General features: G+C 35.6%; 2 protein-coding genes across 2 annotated transcripts; one reads left to right on the top strand and one right to left on the bottom strand.

The window, feature by feature from the left end:
* Positions 1-2,360: 2,360 nt before the first annotated feature.
* LOC6496714 (casein kinase I) lies at positions 2,361-4,017 on the bottom strand. The gene is made up of 2 exons (XM_014903776.3): positions 2,827-4,017; positions 2,361-2,778 (listed from the first exon to the last, which is right to left on the bottom strand). Exons 1-2 carry the CDS (start codon positions 3,810-3,812, stop codon positions 2,709-2,711), a joined length of 1,056 nt encoding a protein of 351 aa, XP_014759262.1. The 5' UTR covers positions 3,813-4,017; the 3' UTR covers positions 2,361-2,708.
* Positions 4,018-11,538: 7,521 nt separating this feature from the next.
* On the top strand, positions 11,539-12,177 carry LOC26514922. The gene has a single exon (XM_014903791.3). The coding sequence runs from the start codon at positions 11,649-11,651 to the stop codon at positions 12,021-12,023; it is 375 nt and encodes a 124-aa protein (XP_014759277.1). The 5' UTR covers positions 11,539-11,648; the 3' UTR covers positions 12,024-12,177.
* The last annotated feature ends 2,269 nt before the right edge of the window (positions 12,178-14,446 follow it).

Genomic DNA, 14,446 nt, shown 5'->3' with positions numbered 1-14,446 from the left:
CGCTCTTCTCAGACTTAAACTAGTTAACAATTATATGGAGAGTTTAAAAACTCTGCCGTTGGAAGACTTTTTAGAGATTGAAAATTGTAAAGGTAGTGCTTTATATTACGAATGAATAAATTACACCAAAACTAATATAAAAAATTATTTATTTTTTTTTAATATACCATTATTTGTTTACATTTTTGAAGCGACCCTATAGAAGGACCCTATTTATGGCCTCTGCAAGGGTATAAAAATCCTGATATCCATTTTGGTGAAAAAAATGCTATATATTTAGTTATAAAAACTGCACGTTAAAATACATATCATATATTCTTACCCGGCACGGTACCGTGTCTTTCTTAAATTTTTGGTTTTTTTTCTGCACGTTCCGAATAAAAATATTTTTTAATGTGCAGTTTATTTTTAGTTTATTATATTTGTTCCTTTATTTAGTGGTTTTAAAGAGGTCTTAAAGAATTTGGAATAGTTAATGAAAAAACCAACAAAACCAAAGTATTGTAAGCTTAGATAGCTTTATAGGTTCTAATATTATGTTTTTAATTTACAATTTTTTTTATTATTTATAATAATTGTCTCTGTATTAACAAAATTAAGTACTAACTGGATAGTGTTATTGTGTAATTAAATGCTATTTGATTAAAATTTAAAAAAAAAAGCTTTAATTAGTTTAATAGATGTATACACTTCCCAAAACACATTTTCAGCTTTCGGCTCTGGCAAAACTTAATTGTCAAAAACAATCAAGTTGAACGGCAACGAATACAGTGCTTAAATTCCATCAGGAGCAATACATACATACAGGACAAAGCCAACGTGGCAAATGCTCACGTTAAACCATTCCGACATTCATGACTCGGACAGAGAATCTGGGATTGGAAGGGGAAAACTTTGAAGCTTAGAACTTCAAGTGCATATCCAAGAGACTATTGGAAATTACTGTTGGAAAAATATTTAAATGTAACTCAATTTCAAATTTCGAAAGCGTGTCGTCAATCGTAATACAAGACATTTTGATTTGATTTATTTACGAGTTCAATTTTTGCATATTATTTTTTGAAAATTAAGCTTTGATGTGGATGCACTCGAGTCATCTTGAGTCCCCAGGGGAATGCAAACGAAAATTGAATTTTACCAAAGGCGAGAGCAAGAGCGAATTCAATGAAGAAAACTTATATTTGTGATATGGAAAGCAATATATGTATGTATGTACATTCCACATGAAACGGGACGAAAAGGGGTCTAGTAAAAAGATTCTCTACCACACACTAAAAAAAGTTTTAATTCCAGGAGGTCGTAGCCGAGCTGAAAAACTGGCTATAAGAATGCATGTCGTGAAACAATTGCTGAGGAACACATAAAGTGACCTTTTTTTGTGGTTGTTTTACTTGCCCTTAGTTACATAAAAAAAAAATTAGTGTCGAGATTCTCTTTGAGGGCCTCTCCAGGTGAAAACTTTTAATGAGCAATTTTCTCACAAATTCTCAAGTGTTACCGTATTTAATATTTTAATGAAATTATTTATTTTTCCCGACAACTTTTGTTTGGCCACAGCGACCAGAAAAATCTAGCAGCGACCATTTTGTTTTGAAGTTTTCTTCAATCAATTTCCGCTTCGGTTAGAACTCGCATATTTCTCCTTCCGGCTTTTGAGGGCTCCACTTTGGAGTGGGCCAGGCCATCTATGTATGTAGGTGTTTGTTTTTATTTATCGGACGCAGAGAGAGGTGTTCCCGACCCATGTTAATGGCCGATTGACACGGCACTTGGCCTTGATGAGGCTTTTAGCCTCGCTCTGACGTTCCGCCTTTCACTATTCGTATTCGAAATGGAAGAAACGCTTTGCACTTCACATGATTAATCGAGGAGGGGAAACACTTTCCGTGGGGATTTCCCACACTAGCAAAACGAGGTGTTAACTGAACGTGATGATTGCTGCCATTTTTGATAGGGCGTCCGCATAAATATTTCTCTCCCACTGGTAACCAACATTTTGATCAACCAAGCAAGTCATTTCGCTGTTATAAAGAAATTTATAACTAGTAGATTTTGTTTTACTAAAGTTAAAAAAATTTAGGTTAAAACTTATGCATGTAATTTTCATAAAGCTTGAGAATAATATTGTAGTCACTAAAAATTTCTAGAAGCTTTTGTGTTAAAGGTCAGCAGTTTCAAGCTTTTAGAAAACAAAATTTCATAAACATCACTTGGCACTGAAAATCCTAAAACCCTGAGATGGCGGACTGCACCAACTTGTTCAGATGCCGGGACGTGGTAATATTCGTATACGAGGAGGGGCTACCTAATCACTGATAACATTATTGAATTTATTTAACAATTACGTAATAAAAACAAATATACAAATAGCTGCATACATGCATCACAAAACCTTGGACAGCGAAATAACTTGAAAGGCTGCCTGGTCTGAGGGCAACCTTCGGACTAAATCAAGTGTCTGTTCGGTGTCAGTTTAATTGCAAACGTAAATTGGATGCTGTCATTTGGTACGTTTTCATTTGTTCGATGTAGCTACTCCCAGCACTCACCCAAGCACCCCTGGCATTCAACTTCGGCTGCCATCCATTCTGATAGACATTTCTGGCAGCTGCTACTGCTTCAGCTTCAACTTAATCTGAAGCGGCTGTTGCAGTTGCAGTTTCAGGAATCTGTCCAGAATGCAAACGTTGCACAAATCCCAGTTTTTGTTAATTGGACTCATTTTTGATAGCCGGCAGCTTGTGTATTTTAAATTGGCATTTCTGACAGGCTGGCACGCTGTAGAATACAGTTTACGTTTTTATTCAACGGAAAAATATTACCTACTGTACGGCTACTACTTCAGTATCCTCCTTAACCTCCAATTTATTCGCTTCTTTCTTATTTTCGTCGGACATTTTGAGCAGGTTCCAGTCATAGATACAGTCGTTAACGAATTTTTGGCGATGCATTAGATCGGCAAAATTTCGCCGTATGTGCGAGTAATGCGGCCTCTCCTCGAAACCCAAGGCACGGCAGTACCCAATATAGGACGCGAACTCTTCCGGAAAGCCTAAGCACAGTTCCTCCAAACGGGTAGAGGCCTTGGTCTCGGCTATGAGCTCGTATCGCTGCTTTTTCGCCACCGCCTTTAGGCCCTGCCAAGGTAAGCTCCCTCGAAGGAAGTACATTAAAACATAGCCCACGGCTTCCAGGTCGTCGCGCCGTGATTGCTCGCATCCATTAAGTGCATTGATAGAGGCATAGCGAGCGGTGCCGGTGAGACGGTGCCCTTCCCTGTAGGCCACGTGCTTGTTGCTCATCTTGTTCCAATAGCTTTTAGCCAATCCCATGTCGATCATATATACCCGGTGCTGGTTGGCGCCCACGCCCATAAGGAAGTTGTCCGGCTTAACATCGCGGTGTAGGTAGCGGTGCGAATGAAGGTGGTCCAGCCGTTCAATCATCTGGTCTGCCAGCATAAGCACCGTCTTTAGGGAAAAGCGACGCGAACAGTATACGAACATCTCCTCCAACGAGGGACCCAGCAGCTCCATTACTAGCATATTGTAGCGGGCGTCGGACTTGAACTCGCGCACCCTCGGTATTCCCATTCCGCTCTGGATGATCTTGTACAGCTTAAACTCAAAGTACAACTGCGACTGGTTGGCATCATTTCGTTCCATTTTGATGGCGACGCGTTCCCCAGTGATTCTGTGCTCCGCCATGAAGATATCCCCAAAGGATCCGGACCCGATCTTGCGCCGCAGCAAGTAGTCCTGGATGATCACTGGTTTGCTCAAGAAGCCGCCACCCTTCTCGTCATCGCTCATTTTTACCAAAGTATAAAAACACGTGTTCTTCCTGCTAGTGTAGAAAGTGCAGTTCTTTAGCTTTAGCGCCCAGGGTTGCGTCTTTTATCGATAACTGTCTCCCATCAGTCAATCATTCAGCATGGCAGAATAAATTATAAACAAAGTTAACTTTTGAATTCTAGTTTATAAAAGTGTTGGTAAAACAAAATAGAAAAGTTCGAAAACTACTTCACTCCAAAGGATTTTATTTTATTTCAATACAACAAATTTAAAAATGTAGGCAATGGAATAATTGTTTCTATGGATCCTTTATTTTACAAAACTTAAATTTTCAAGAATCTAATACAATTACCAAATTATAATTTAGCAATATTAATACGAAAAGTTACCAATGAGAATCGTATTGTCAATTTCAAAGCGATTCTAGCATAGATATTTTTTATTTAAAATGAAAATATTTTTTTTTCGTGTATAACTGCATAAGAGGTTGTTTTTCACCGTCATGCAACGACCGACAAAAATAACTGACGATAATTAAAACTTTCTTTTTACCGATATTTTTCACCCCTTTTCCATCCTTACACTTTTACATCCATATGTATGTATAAACATACATACCCCTGCAGTTCCAGTGTTGAGGAGTTCCTTGTGGAACTCTCCATTACCTGCTCACCATGCATTAGGAATTCCCCAGTGCTGGTATATGAAATTCGTTAAGGAATTTTTGTATGGGATGTCCTATGCATCGGTGACCTGGGGAATTTTCTCCCTAACTGGTTAGGGAATTTCCCCAGGAATACCTGCAAAGAAATCCTAGGGAAGGTATTTGGTATTCTTTGCAAAGAACTCATCAAAGAACTCCTTGGTCATTTTTTGCAAAAAAATCCCTGGAAAGACATTTTGAAAAAAAATCATTGTCTATTTTTAGAAACCCACCACACCAATGTTTTTATGTATTAATTTGTTTTCGCAAATCGTAAACGAGTTTAAATGTTAAGAAACATTTTACAAATATCATAAACTACATTGTATTATTTTTACTTACTTTCGCCTGGACTGGGATTCGAACCTCCACCTCCGTGCTTTTGTTTAATAGACCAACATGCAAGCCTCTAAGCTATCAAGGAATCGCGCGTAGACTGCGATTGACAATAATATGACTCTACAAAGGTGTATATATCAATCAATCTCAATTATTTTTTAAATCCCCATTTAAAAAAAAGAATAAATGTAAAATTTTATATTGAGGTTGCGATATTAAAAAATAAATAAAAGTAAACATAAAGAAAACTCATAATATTCATAGTCTTCCGGTGGGAATCGAACCAACGATCTAGGATTAACAGGCAGACATCTTAACCATTGAACCATTGGGTTAAAGTTTCACGCGAAAAATATTTAGAAACCCAAGAATATGTGATCATACTCTCCCTCTCCGCTCACTTACTTTGCTGAGAGAATTTTTTTCTCTCATCGACTGTCTTTGCATTTTCTATTGTTTTTAAAGACGTTGCATCTCACTCTTTTCTCAGTGTGTCCCTCTCTATCGTTGAGGAATATTTTCCTTAGTGATTTTTTGGTACTGCAGGGACACTACTGGCCAAAATAATAAGTACACAGATATAGTGTTCATTTGTTTCGATATAACTCGATTTTTATGCAATGCAAACCCGCCAATTTTTATACCCTTGCAGAGGGTATTATAATTTTGGTCAAAAGTGTGCAACGCAGTGAAGGAGACATCTCCGACCCTATAAAGTATATATATTCTTGATCAGGATCACCTCCTGAGTCGATATGAGCATGTCCGTCTGTCCGTCTGTCCGTCTGTCCGTCGGTCCGTCTGTCCGTCTGTCCGTCTGTCTGTTTCTTCGCAAACTAGTCTCTCAGTTTTAGAGCTATCGAGTTGAAACTTCTATCGACTATATCCTATAGCTGCCATATAACTGATTGATCGGAAATGACATAACTTTGTTGTTTTTTAAGTTAGAGAGTTGGGAGTTTCTACACATGTTATATTTGACCAAAATATCTTATGTACAAAATTTCGTAAGGATCGGCCGACTATATCCTATAGCTGTCATAGAACGATCGAAATTGGCATAACTTTGGTGTTTTTTAAGTTAGATAGATGGGATTTGGTACAGATTCAATTTTGGGAAAAAAAATCTGATTTGTCGAATTTCATAAGGATCGGCCAACTATATCCTATAGCTGTCATATAACTGATTGATCGGAAATGCTATAACTTCGTTGTTTTTCAAGTTAAAAGCATGGGAGTTTCAATGGATTCCTCTTTTGGCAAAATAATTCGATATGCCAAATTTCATAAGGATCGGCCGACTATATACGATCTTTTATATATCTAATAATATAAGATGCGTGGCGCCACCTAGCGGACTGCGACTCAACTGCAAGGGTATATCAACTTCGGCTCCGCCCGAAGTTAGCTTTCCTTTCTTGTTTTATATTGATAAGTTACAATGTTACACAATTTCTAAAACAAGATATATGGGAACCTCGTGTATTCAATACTAAGCTTAATTTTTTAATTCAATACTAAGCTGGGTAAATCGCCCACCCTGGTCTGGTCCCATTGGTCTGGTCAAAATAATAAGTACACCTGTGTATTTGATAAATTTTAAAGGATTAAAGCTAGATATGTTAAGATATGTTGGATATGTCGAGTTAAGATATGTTGGTTTTTATTATTTCCTAGCATATTTAAGTATATCCCAAGAAAAAAAATTCTATAGTTGGGCAAAAAAAAAGAATTGTACAACAGAAAAAAGAAAAATTGCTTTAATTCTGCAAAAGGAAGGATAAAGTCTTCGGAAAATCGCTAAAAGACATGGGCAGTCATTTTGGTCCAGAATGCCCTAAAATGCAAGGTTCAATTCGAAACTCGAGGTTGGACGAAGAAATCCTGTCAAACGACCGACACCCGAATCCTAAGTCTTTGCTGCTGATCCATTGCTGCTTATATTGATCATGAAATATCGTCTAGATCAGTGATACTATGACCCGATTTGGGTATAAAAATATATTGTCTGACATAATGCTGAGGAAGACATGCCCTTGAGATGGGTCTTTCTACAGGACAATGACCCAAAACACACATCAAAGCTGGTCAAGGCTTGGTTCACCGAAAACAAGGTGGACATTATGAAGTGGCCAAGTCAAACTGCAGACTTAAACCCAATAGAAAACCTATGGGGAGAGCTTAATCGTCGGATTGGCACAAACACATTTCAAAATAAAGAAGAATTCACAGAGAAGACAAGGAGACGTGCCGTAAATTAAATGCCCAGCATGCCGAAACGGATATAAAAAGTTATACAAAATAAGGGGGGATATACTGGTTATTAGCATAAGATTACTATAAAAAAAAAAATAGACAAAATTCTTTTTATTTTTAAGTTAGAGGCTTTGAAGAATTGCTTACTTATTTTTTTGACCAACCCTTTTTTATGTTTTTTTAGGTTTAGTCGACAATCAGATTTCGTGAAATATTCTTATGTTAAGTATTTTTATAATCAACATTATGCCAGAAAACTAAAAGAAATTAGAATTGGTTCGTTACGGTAATAAAAAAAGATTTACGTGACATAAGAAATCTTATGAGCGTGTACTTATAATTTTGGCCAGCAGTGTATATATTATATTTATATATGTACATATGTGTGTGGGACAAAACACGCAGTCGATGGACACATTTCCGGCGTAAAAATCTCCACGAGGGTTGCAAATATTCTCCGGGTTTATGCTTGTCCCGCTTCCAAGATGCGTGCACCGACCGAAAGGCCATTCCATAAATCACAAAACAAAACCTATAAATTTCGCATGCATCGAGAAGTCAGTCGGGAGCGAGAAAAATGGGACAAAAACTGTAGCTCAGTAAAAGCTAACTTGAAACCCAAAATGACCACCCATTTACCACCGATCATCTTAGCAAAACGCAACTGTATATGTATGTATTAGCACAATTGCAGAATTAATTTAAAGCTAAGCTTAAGCTTCAGTTTACTTCCCATGACATTATATGTACAAATGTACCGTGACGCATTTAATCTGCGCATAATAAATGACACTATTTTATTTTTTGTTTTAAAATAACTATTTAAAATATGAAATTAAAAAATGTATAATTATTATTATTAGTTTTTACATACATATTTATAGTTATATAAAAAATTTAACTTAAAAAAAAATTTTAAAAAAATTATTGTTATTAAAAGAAAGAAATTTTATGCGTCTCTCTGCCGACGGCGCATTGAATAAACGAATTATTTAAACGTTTTATTAATCAACGTGAGATAAGTCCCAAATATGAGGCTTTCAAGCACTACTGGCCGAAACTCTGTCGAGTCTCAAGCAGTTACACGAATAGACTTTGCAAGTGAAAGACGCACCCACTATGTGAGACCCGTAGAGGTTATGCGTTTTGTATAGATTTTTTGTCCTCTGTTTTTACTTAAAGAAGGATCAGTTCTTAAAGTATTGGGATCAGATTTATAAAAATTAAGCTTGAAAGAGAACCTTTACATAATGGTACGAGCCTGTGGGGGTTGTAGTTATAAATACATTGTATTTATTTAATAAAATAAATAATTTAGTAAATAATAATAAAATAAATAATTTAGTACAGTTCGCTATAAAGGTTCACTACAAAAACCGGCTTAGAAAAAATTATTTTTAAAACAGGTTGCAAATATGTTGCACAGAAAGTATAATACTCATTTTAAATCTTGGAAACTATGAACATCCCGAGCTTCTACATATTTCTCTGTTTTCCCTAGGGCGTGTTAAAATTAAGCGTGTCTGCTGGAACCTAAATTGGCTGATTCTGCCATTAAACACATTGTGCAAGTCCCAGGACAAATTCCAACTGTGGATGAGAATGCGAGTGCAGACCACTACCAGCGACATGCATTGACAGCAATTTAGAGTGGGTCCGTTCTCGAAATCGCAGACTCTAGGGGCAGGTGGGCGGGCCAATTTAAGAGCATGTTTGTCTAATATATTGCGCCTGTGAATAATAGAACCTTCCACCGGCTTTGTGCCACCGATCGGAAACCCGAGTCACTTGGTGGGAACCCGAGACACGGAGGAGGAGGATGAAAGTCAGTTACAAAGACTAACCTGGGAAATCCAACCAATGAATACATAATTAATTTAAGTGCGAATTGAACTTTGCTCTTCAACCTGGCCGAAACTAAGAAATGGGATGAGGGAGTAATAATTTACATAATAATGATTTTTTTATGTTTTAATGTTTTTGGCTACAGTCCATATCTTATTCTTAATATATATAAATCTCGTGTCACAATGTTTGTCTTTAATGGACTCCTAAACCACTTAACCGATTATAATAAAATTCGCACACCATGTGCAGTTCGATCCAACTTAGTTTAATTCTCAAAATATAGTCGAAATTTCAATTTATTGCTAATTATTTGCTGTTATTATTTGACAGTCACAATTATTTGTTAACTCCAAATGATTCTAACAGATGTCTCTACCTTTCGACTGGGTTGAGTAAGTAATCAATAGATGGCGCTGCTATGGTAAATCTACGAACGTGTCATATAAGCTACAATTTAACAGCATAATTACCACGTGTTGTTGACGCTATAAAATTAATTAAATTTATTTTGTAGTGAACGAAATACCGTATAATTCAATTAATTCCACTTTATAAATTTTTGGTGTTAGTATAGCCGGCCACGTGTTACTTAGACTGAAGTGTAAATTTAATTCATATTATAACTAGATATTGGGAACGGTAAAATAGAACTGCAACCAAATACGCAATGTATTCAACTACCGGACAATTTGCACTGTTGTTTAGGATAAAAATGAATTGATTCAGAGTATTTTCCCGGATATACAGAATAATTACACAGGCCGACAATTTCCAACTTTTTTTTTCCACGCACAATTTTACCTGCTGCATAACCTTTAGGCTCCCCTGAACCAAAGTCCAGAACAAACATAGGTTCTATCACCCACTGTTTCCGCGGTACACCTAAGAGAAGAAATTGATCAAATTTTACCATATATTGAATTATGTAGGCCGTGTAATGGCGATGACCATCATTGTTTCCAGTACATATCATTTTTGAAATGATACTGTTGTTGATGAAAATGAAAGTGTAAATTTTCCGATTGAATTTTTAAATTCATTAAATATCCCTGGAATGCCACCACATAATCTTCGATTAAAGATTGGTTCCCCTATTATTCTCCTCCGTAATTTGAATCCACCTCAATCATTTAACGGTACGCGTTTCACCGGAAAAGATCACCGGAAACATTCTTAAAGCAACCATTTTGGCTGGGAAGTTTAAAGGAAAAGTGGTCCTGCTGCCACGTATTCCGATGATACCATCAGATTCTACCATACCCTTCAAAAGGCTACAGTTTCCAATTCGTTTAGCTTTCGCCATGTTTATAAATAAATCTCAAGGTCAATGTCCATTTGTGGTTTGGATTTGAAAAATCCATCTTTTTATCATGGGCAACTATATGTATGTTGCGTGTTAACGTGTTGAGAAACCGTTGAATCTATTTGTGTTAGGTAAAGACAGGTTAACAAAAAACATTGTGCACCGATTAGTGTTAAATTAAATTGAAAGTATTTATAATTCATAAAAATAGATATTAATATTTAAAAGTTTAAGACTATCTGTCTTGCCTACCTCAGTTAAAGCGTCACTTATTATTTACTATATTATACTGTAATATACTTTATTTGTTATAAATTTAAATGGAAATAATAAATCTGATAAATTTTTATTTTGTACCTATTGATTTCTGCTTAATATCAAGTGTAAGAACATTTTAATTAATTGTGTTCAACGTACTTCCCCTTCAAATCTCAGTCCAGTGAATTTGTATACCAACATCAACATTTTCGTCTTTGTTAGTAAATAATTTCATTGTACTAAAATGTTATAGTAGTAGAAAGTCAAATAAGGAGATCAACATATTTTTTTACAAATACCATCTGTGTGAAAAAGTCACAGCAACGCGTGTCCGGGTCAGCTAGTATCTAATAAAAAAAATAGTTTTTATACACTTGCAGAGGGTATTGTAATGTTGGTCAAAAGTGTGCAACGCAGTGAAGGAGCCAGCATCTACTAAGACGCTTAAAATTTAACGTTCCTAGGAGAAGGACTAGAAAAATTCGTCATCCTTTCCTTAGCCATTGTAGTTCGACATACGTATGCTCAACGAGATCTCTTTAGGGTATTATAAGGTGTATAATGCAGACCCACATTAAAAGTGGCCTACATAATACACACCTAATGCACAACATTTTTAGTTTCAAGTATGGAAGCTTGAAAGTTTAAATATCTTTTAATATATATGTTGAGCTATCAGAATTTTGATAGCGACCGAATTAATACACAATCCACAATTCGATTTCAATATTTTTATTGGGTCAATTTAACCCCAAAACAAATTCCGCCGCCGGTCCAAAACAATGCCGAATTACAAGTCATAAAACCTAAAAGCTTGCGCAGAAGCTCCACCAAAGCTCCCAAAGTGTATGCGCTACAAAAGAACAACAAAGCGCATGCGAATCTGGGAGAAACAATGAATATGGTACAGCTGATAACGGGCAATTAGTGGACCGCTGCGGCTAGTTACACTGGGAGAATTAAATTGAAATAATTATGTTATTTGATGCTGGCACAAGTCCCAACAATATATTTTGTAAGCTGTTCAAAAAAAATGTGAATAAGTAGTCAGTTACTTTTAGTTCATCTTGACACATTACAGTTCTGTCGAACCCTTCCATTTCCATTTTGGATTTCCATTTTCGGTGAAGCAAATCAGCAGGACAAAATGTCTTCGACTGGAGAATTTCTACATCTGAAGATACAATATGAATCAAAAGAAGAGGAACTAGAGCATGAAGGTTTCGATTGCTGCCGTTGGTTGTACAAAAAGCATATGCCCAATAATGATGACTGTGGTCAACCAAAAGTGAACCCTAAGAGTTTTGTGTCCTGGGTTTATAACTTGCAGGAGTTTCCACCGGATAATATTATTATTCAGCTGAAAGACAAATTCATATATCTAAACGCCTTCAAACATGACCCACGCGATCGCCAGGATCTCATTAAGCGAATATTAATGCCGGACAAAGTGGACCAGTCTAAGGTTACTTGCAAAATGAGTTCTAAAGGAATCCTCACTATCACGGCACTTTTTGACTAGGGGAACTTGGTATTAATTTCAAATTTATTTAATTTATATTTATAAAAATTGTTTGCTACGATATGTAAAAATTGTTTGAACTTATATGTATAATGCATATTTTAAAAACTGTCACAAAAATGACTTCCAAATAAATGTTACGTTGAAACATAAATTTATGTCAAATGCAAGCTCAAATTTAGTTTCAAATGAGCTTCGTGAGAGTTGTATAAGTTGAGTGATTAAGTAGCTATCACTGTGGACGGAAGTCCACGAGGTGACGACCTGCATGCCTAGGCGTGCGCGAGGAAACTCTATATATAGCCGAAGAATTAAAAATTTTCCGTAGGCAACCGATCTAAATGAATGATATACCAATCGAAAGGTATTGTTTCAATTAGATAATTTTTGTCGAAACATATTCCAAAAGTTATTTGGTTTGGGAGAAATTAGGGTGAAAGTAAAAAAAATTTTTATCACTAAAGTGGGGCACAAATTAGATAGAATATCCCAGATAGAATATTTTTATATATTCGCATTCTAGAGCTAAATACGCGTCGATTGGTACCTCAATCGACCCGATCCGACATTTCATTCAGAAGTTATTCGAAAAATTCGATTTTGCGTCGGTTTGTCGGTTTGTCTGTTTGCACTATTTTTTCCTTAAAAATCCTGAAAAAAAAAGGAAAATGTTTGTTACTATCATATGAGCATCTATTGTTCTACAACTTTTTGAAATACCTTAAGCTTACGTAAAAAAATTAAAAAAACCTTGTTAATGAAAAAATTCATAACTTTATAATTAAGAACGATATTAAAAAGAGCTTTACACCGTTGAAATGGTTTTTTAAATATCAATTTCACTTTCTTTGAGACCAAACGTCTATATAGTACACAAAAAAAAATACACTGAAAATAAACTTTTTTTTTAAGAAAAAAAATTATTTTTCAAAATTTGGTCGACTGATCCTTTTTATATTGCACGTGGAGATAGCTTTTGAGATGACGCAACTTTTGATATATCGCTCATATCTGGCAAAATCCGTTAACTCAAGATATAGTCCTGTAAGTGCAGCTACCCATTTTGTGCAGCCTCCTGTGAAGCTTTCATTTACTTATACATGTGTGTGTATTTGATTGGCAACTTTGCTTTTTGGAGTCTGCATATATTTGGTCTATACCCTAAAAAATATGGAGTATATCTTTTCAGATTTTAGTTTATTTATTTAAAAATAAAATCCAAATAAAAAAGGGCTTAAAAAAGTAAAACGTAAACATTGACTCAACTTGGACTCGAACCCAGGCCCTCCCGTGTTAGGAACCACGACGCTCTCCACTCGGCTAACCTCGAACTTTGTTGCTTGATGGCAACTTTTGATGTAATTCTGCTTTGTTTTTCAGTTTCACATGTCTTAATGAGAAGACTCACAAGATTGGTACTTCAACCGGCCCGGTCCGACATTTCTTTCAGAAGTTATTCAAGAAATTCGATTTTTACAGTTTTTTCAAATATTTTCAAATATTTCAAAAATAAAATCCAAATAAAAAAGGGCTTAAAAAGTAAAACATAAACATTGACTCAACTAGGAGGATTAGAACTCAGGCCCTCCCGTGTCAGAAACCACAACGCTCTCCATTCGGCTAATCTCGAACTTCGTTGCTTGATGGCAAACCAGGCAAACCAACTCCGCCAATACTTTTCTAATATTTATTATTTTATATCGCACACCCAAAATAAATTGTTACATACATTCAACAATTGGTTTAACTGGAAAAACTGGAAAAGCATAATTTCCAGTTTTTTATAATTTTTTATCTTTGCGCATTTATTTTAGATATAATACATGTTTATTATATGATTGATCGGATATGCCATAACTTTGTTTTTTTTATAAGTTAGAAGGATGGGACTTAGTACAGATTGCATTTTGGGAAATCTTATCCGATTTGCAAAATTTTATTAGGATAATTGGCTTAACTTTGTTGTTTTTGAAGCTAGAATGATGGGACTATCTACGGTTTCCATTTTAGGCAATCTAATCCTATGTTTCATAAGAATCGGCCGATTATATCCTATACCTGCCATATAACTGAAAGATCGGAAATGGCACAACCATTCTATTTTTAAAGATGCTTGGGGATTTTTCCAATATTTTTATTAGAAATTTTGTTGATGGTGAAATTCTCATAAGGATCGGACAACTATATACGATTCGATATATATAATAATAATATAAGCTTCTGCTTAACTGCAAGGGTATAACAACGGCTACGCTCGAAGTTAGATTTCCTTTCTTGTTTTTATACCCTTGCAGAGGGTATTCTATTTTTGGTCAAAAGTGTGCAACGCAGTGAAGGAGACATCTCCGACCCTATAAAATATATATATTATTGATCAAGATCACCTTCTAAGTCGATATAAGCATGTCCGTCTGTCTTTCTGT

The sequence above is a fragment of the Drosophila ananassae genome, chromosome 3R (genome assembly GCF_017639315.1).
Source record: "Drosophila ananassae strain 14024-0371.13 chromosome 3R, ASM1763931v2, whole genome shotgun sequence".
Classification (NCBI taxonomy): domain Eukaryota; kingdom Metazoa; phylum Arthropoda; class Insecta; order Diptera; family Drosophilidae; genus Drosophila; species Drosophila ananassae.
Note: the sequence above shows the minus strand (reverse complement) of the source record. Positions and strands in the feature narration are given on the sequence as shown.

Coding starts and splice junctions, on each gene's coding strand:
- LOC6496714 (XM_014903776.3), bottom strand. CDS start 3,812: ATGAGCGATGACGAGAAGGGTGGCGGCTTCTTGAGCAAACCAGTGATC. Junction 2,779..2,826: donor ACTGAAGTAGTAGCCGTACA/GTAGGTAATATT, acceptor TGTATTCTACAG/CGTGCCAGCCTGTCAGAAAT.
- LOC26514922 (XM_014903791.3), top strand. CDS start 11,649: ATGTCTTCGACTGGAGAATTTCTACATCTGAAGATACAATATGAATCA.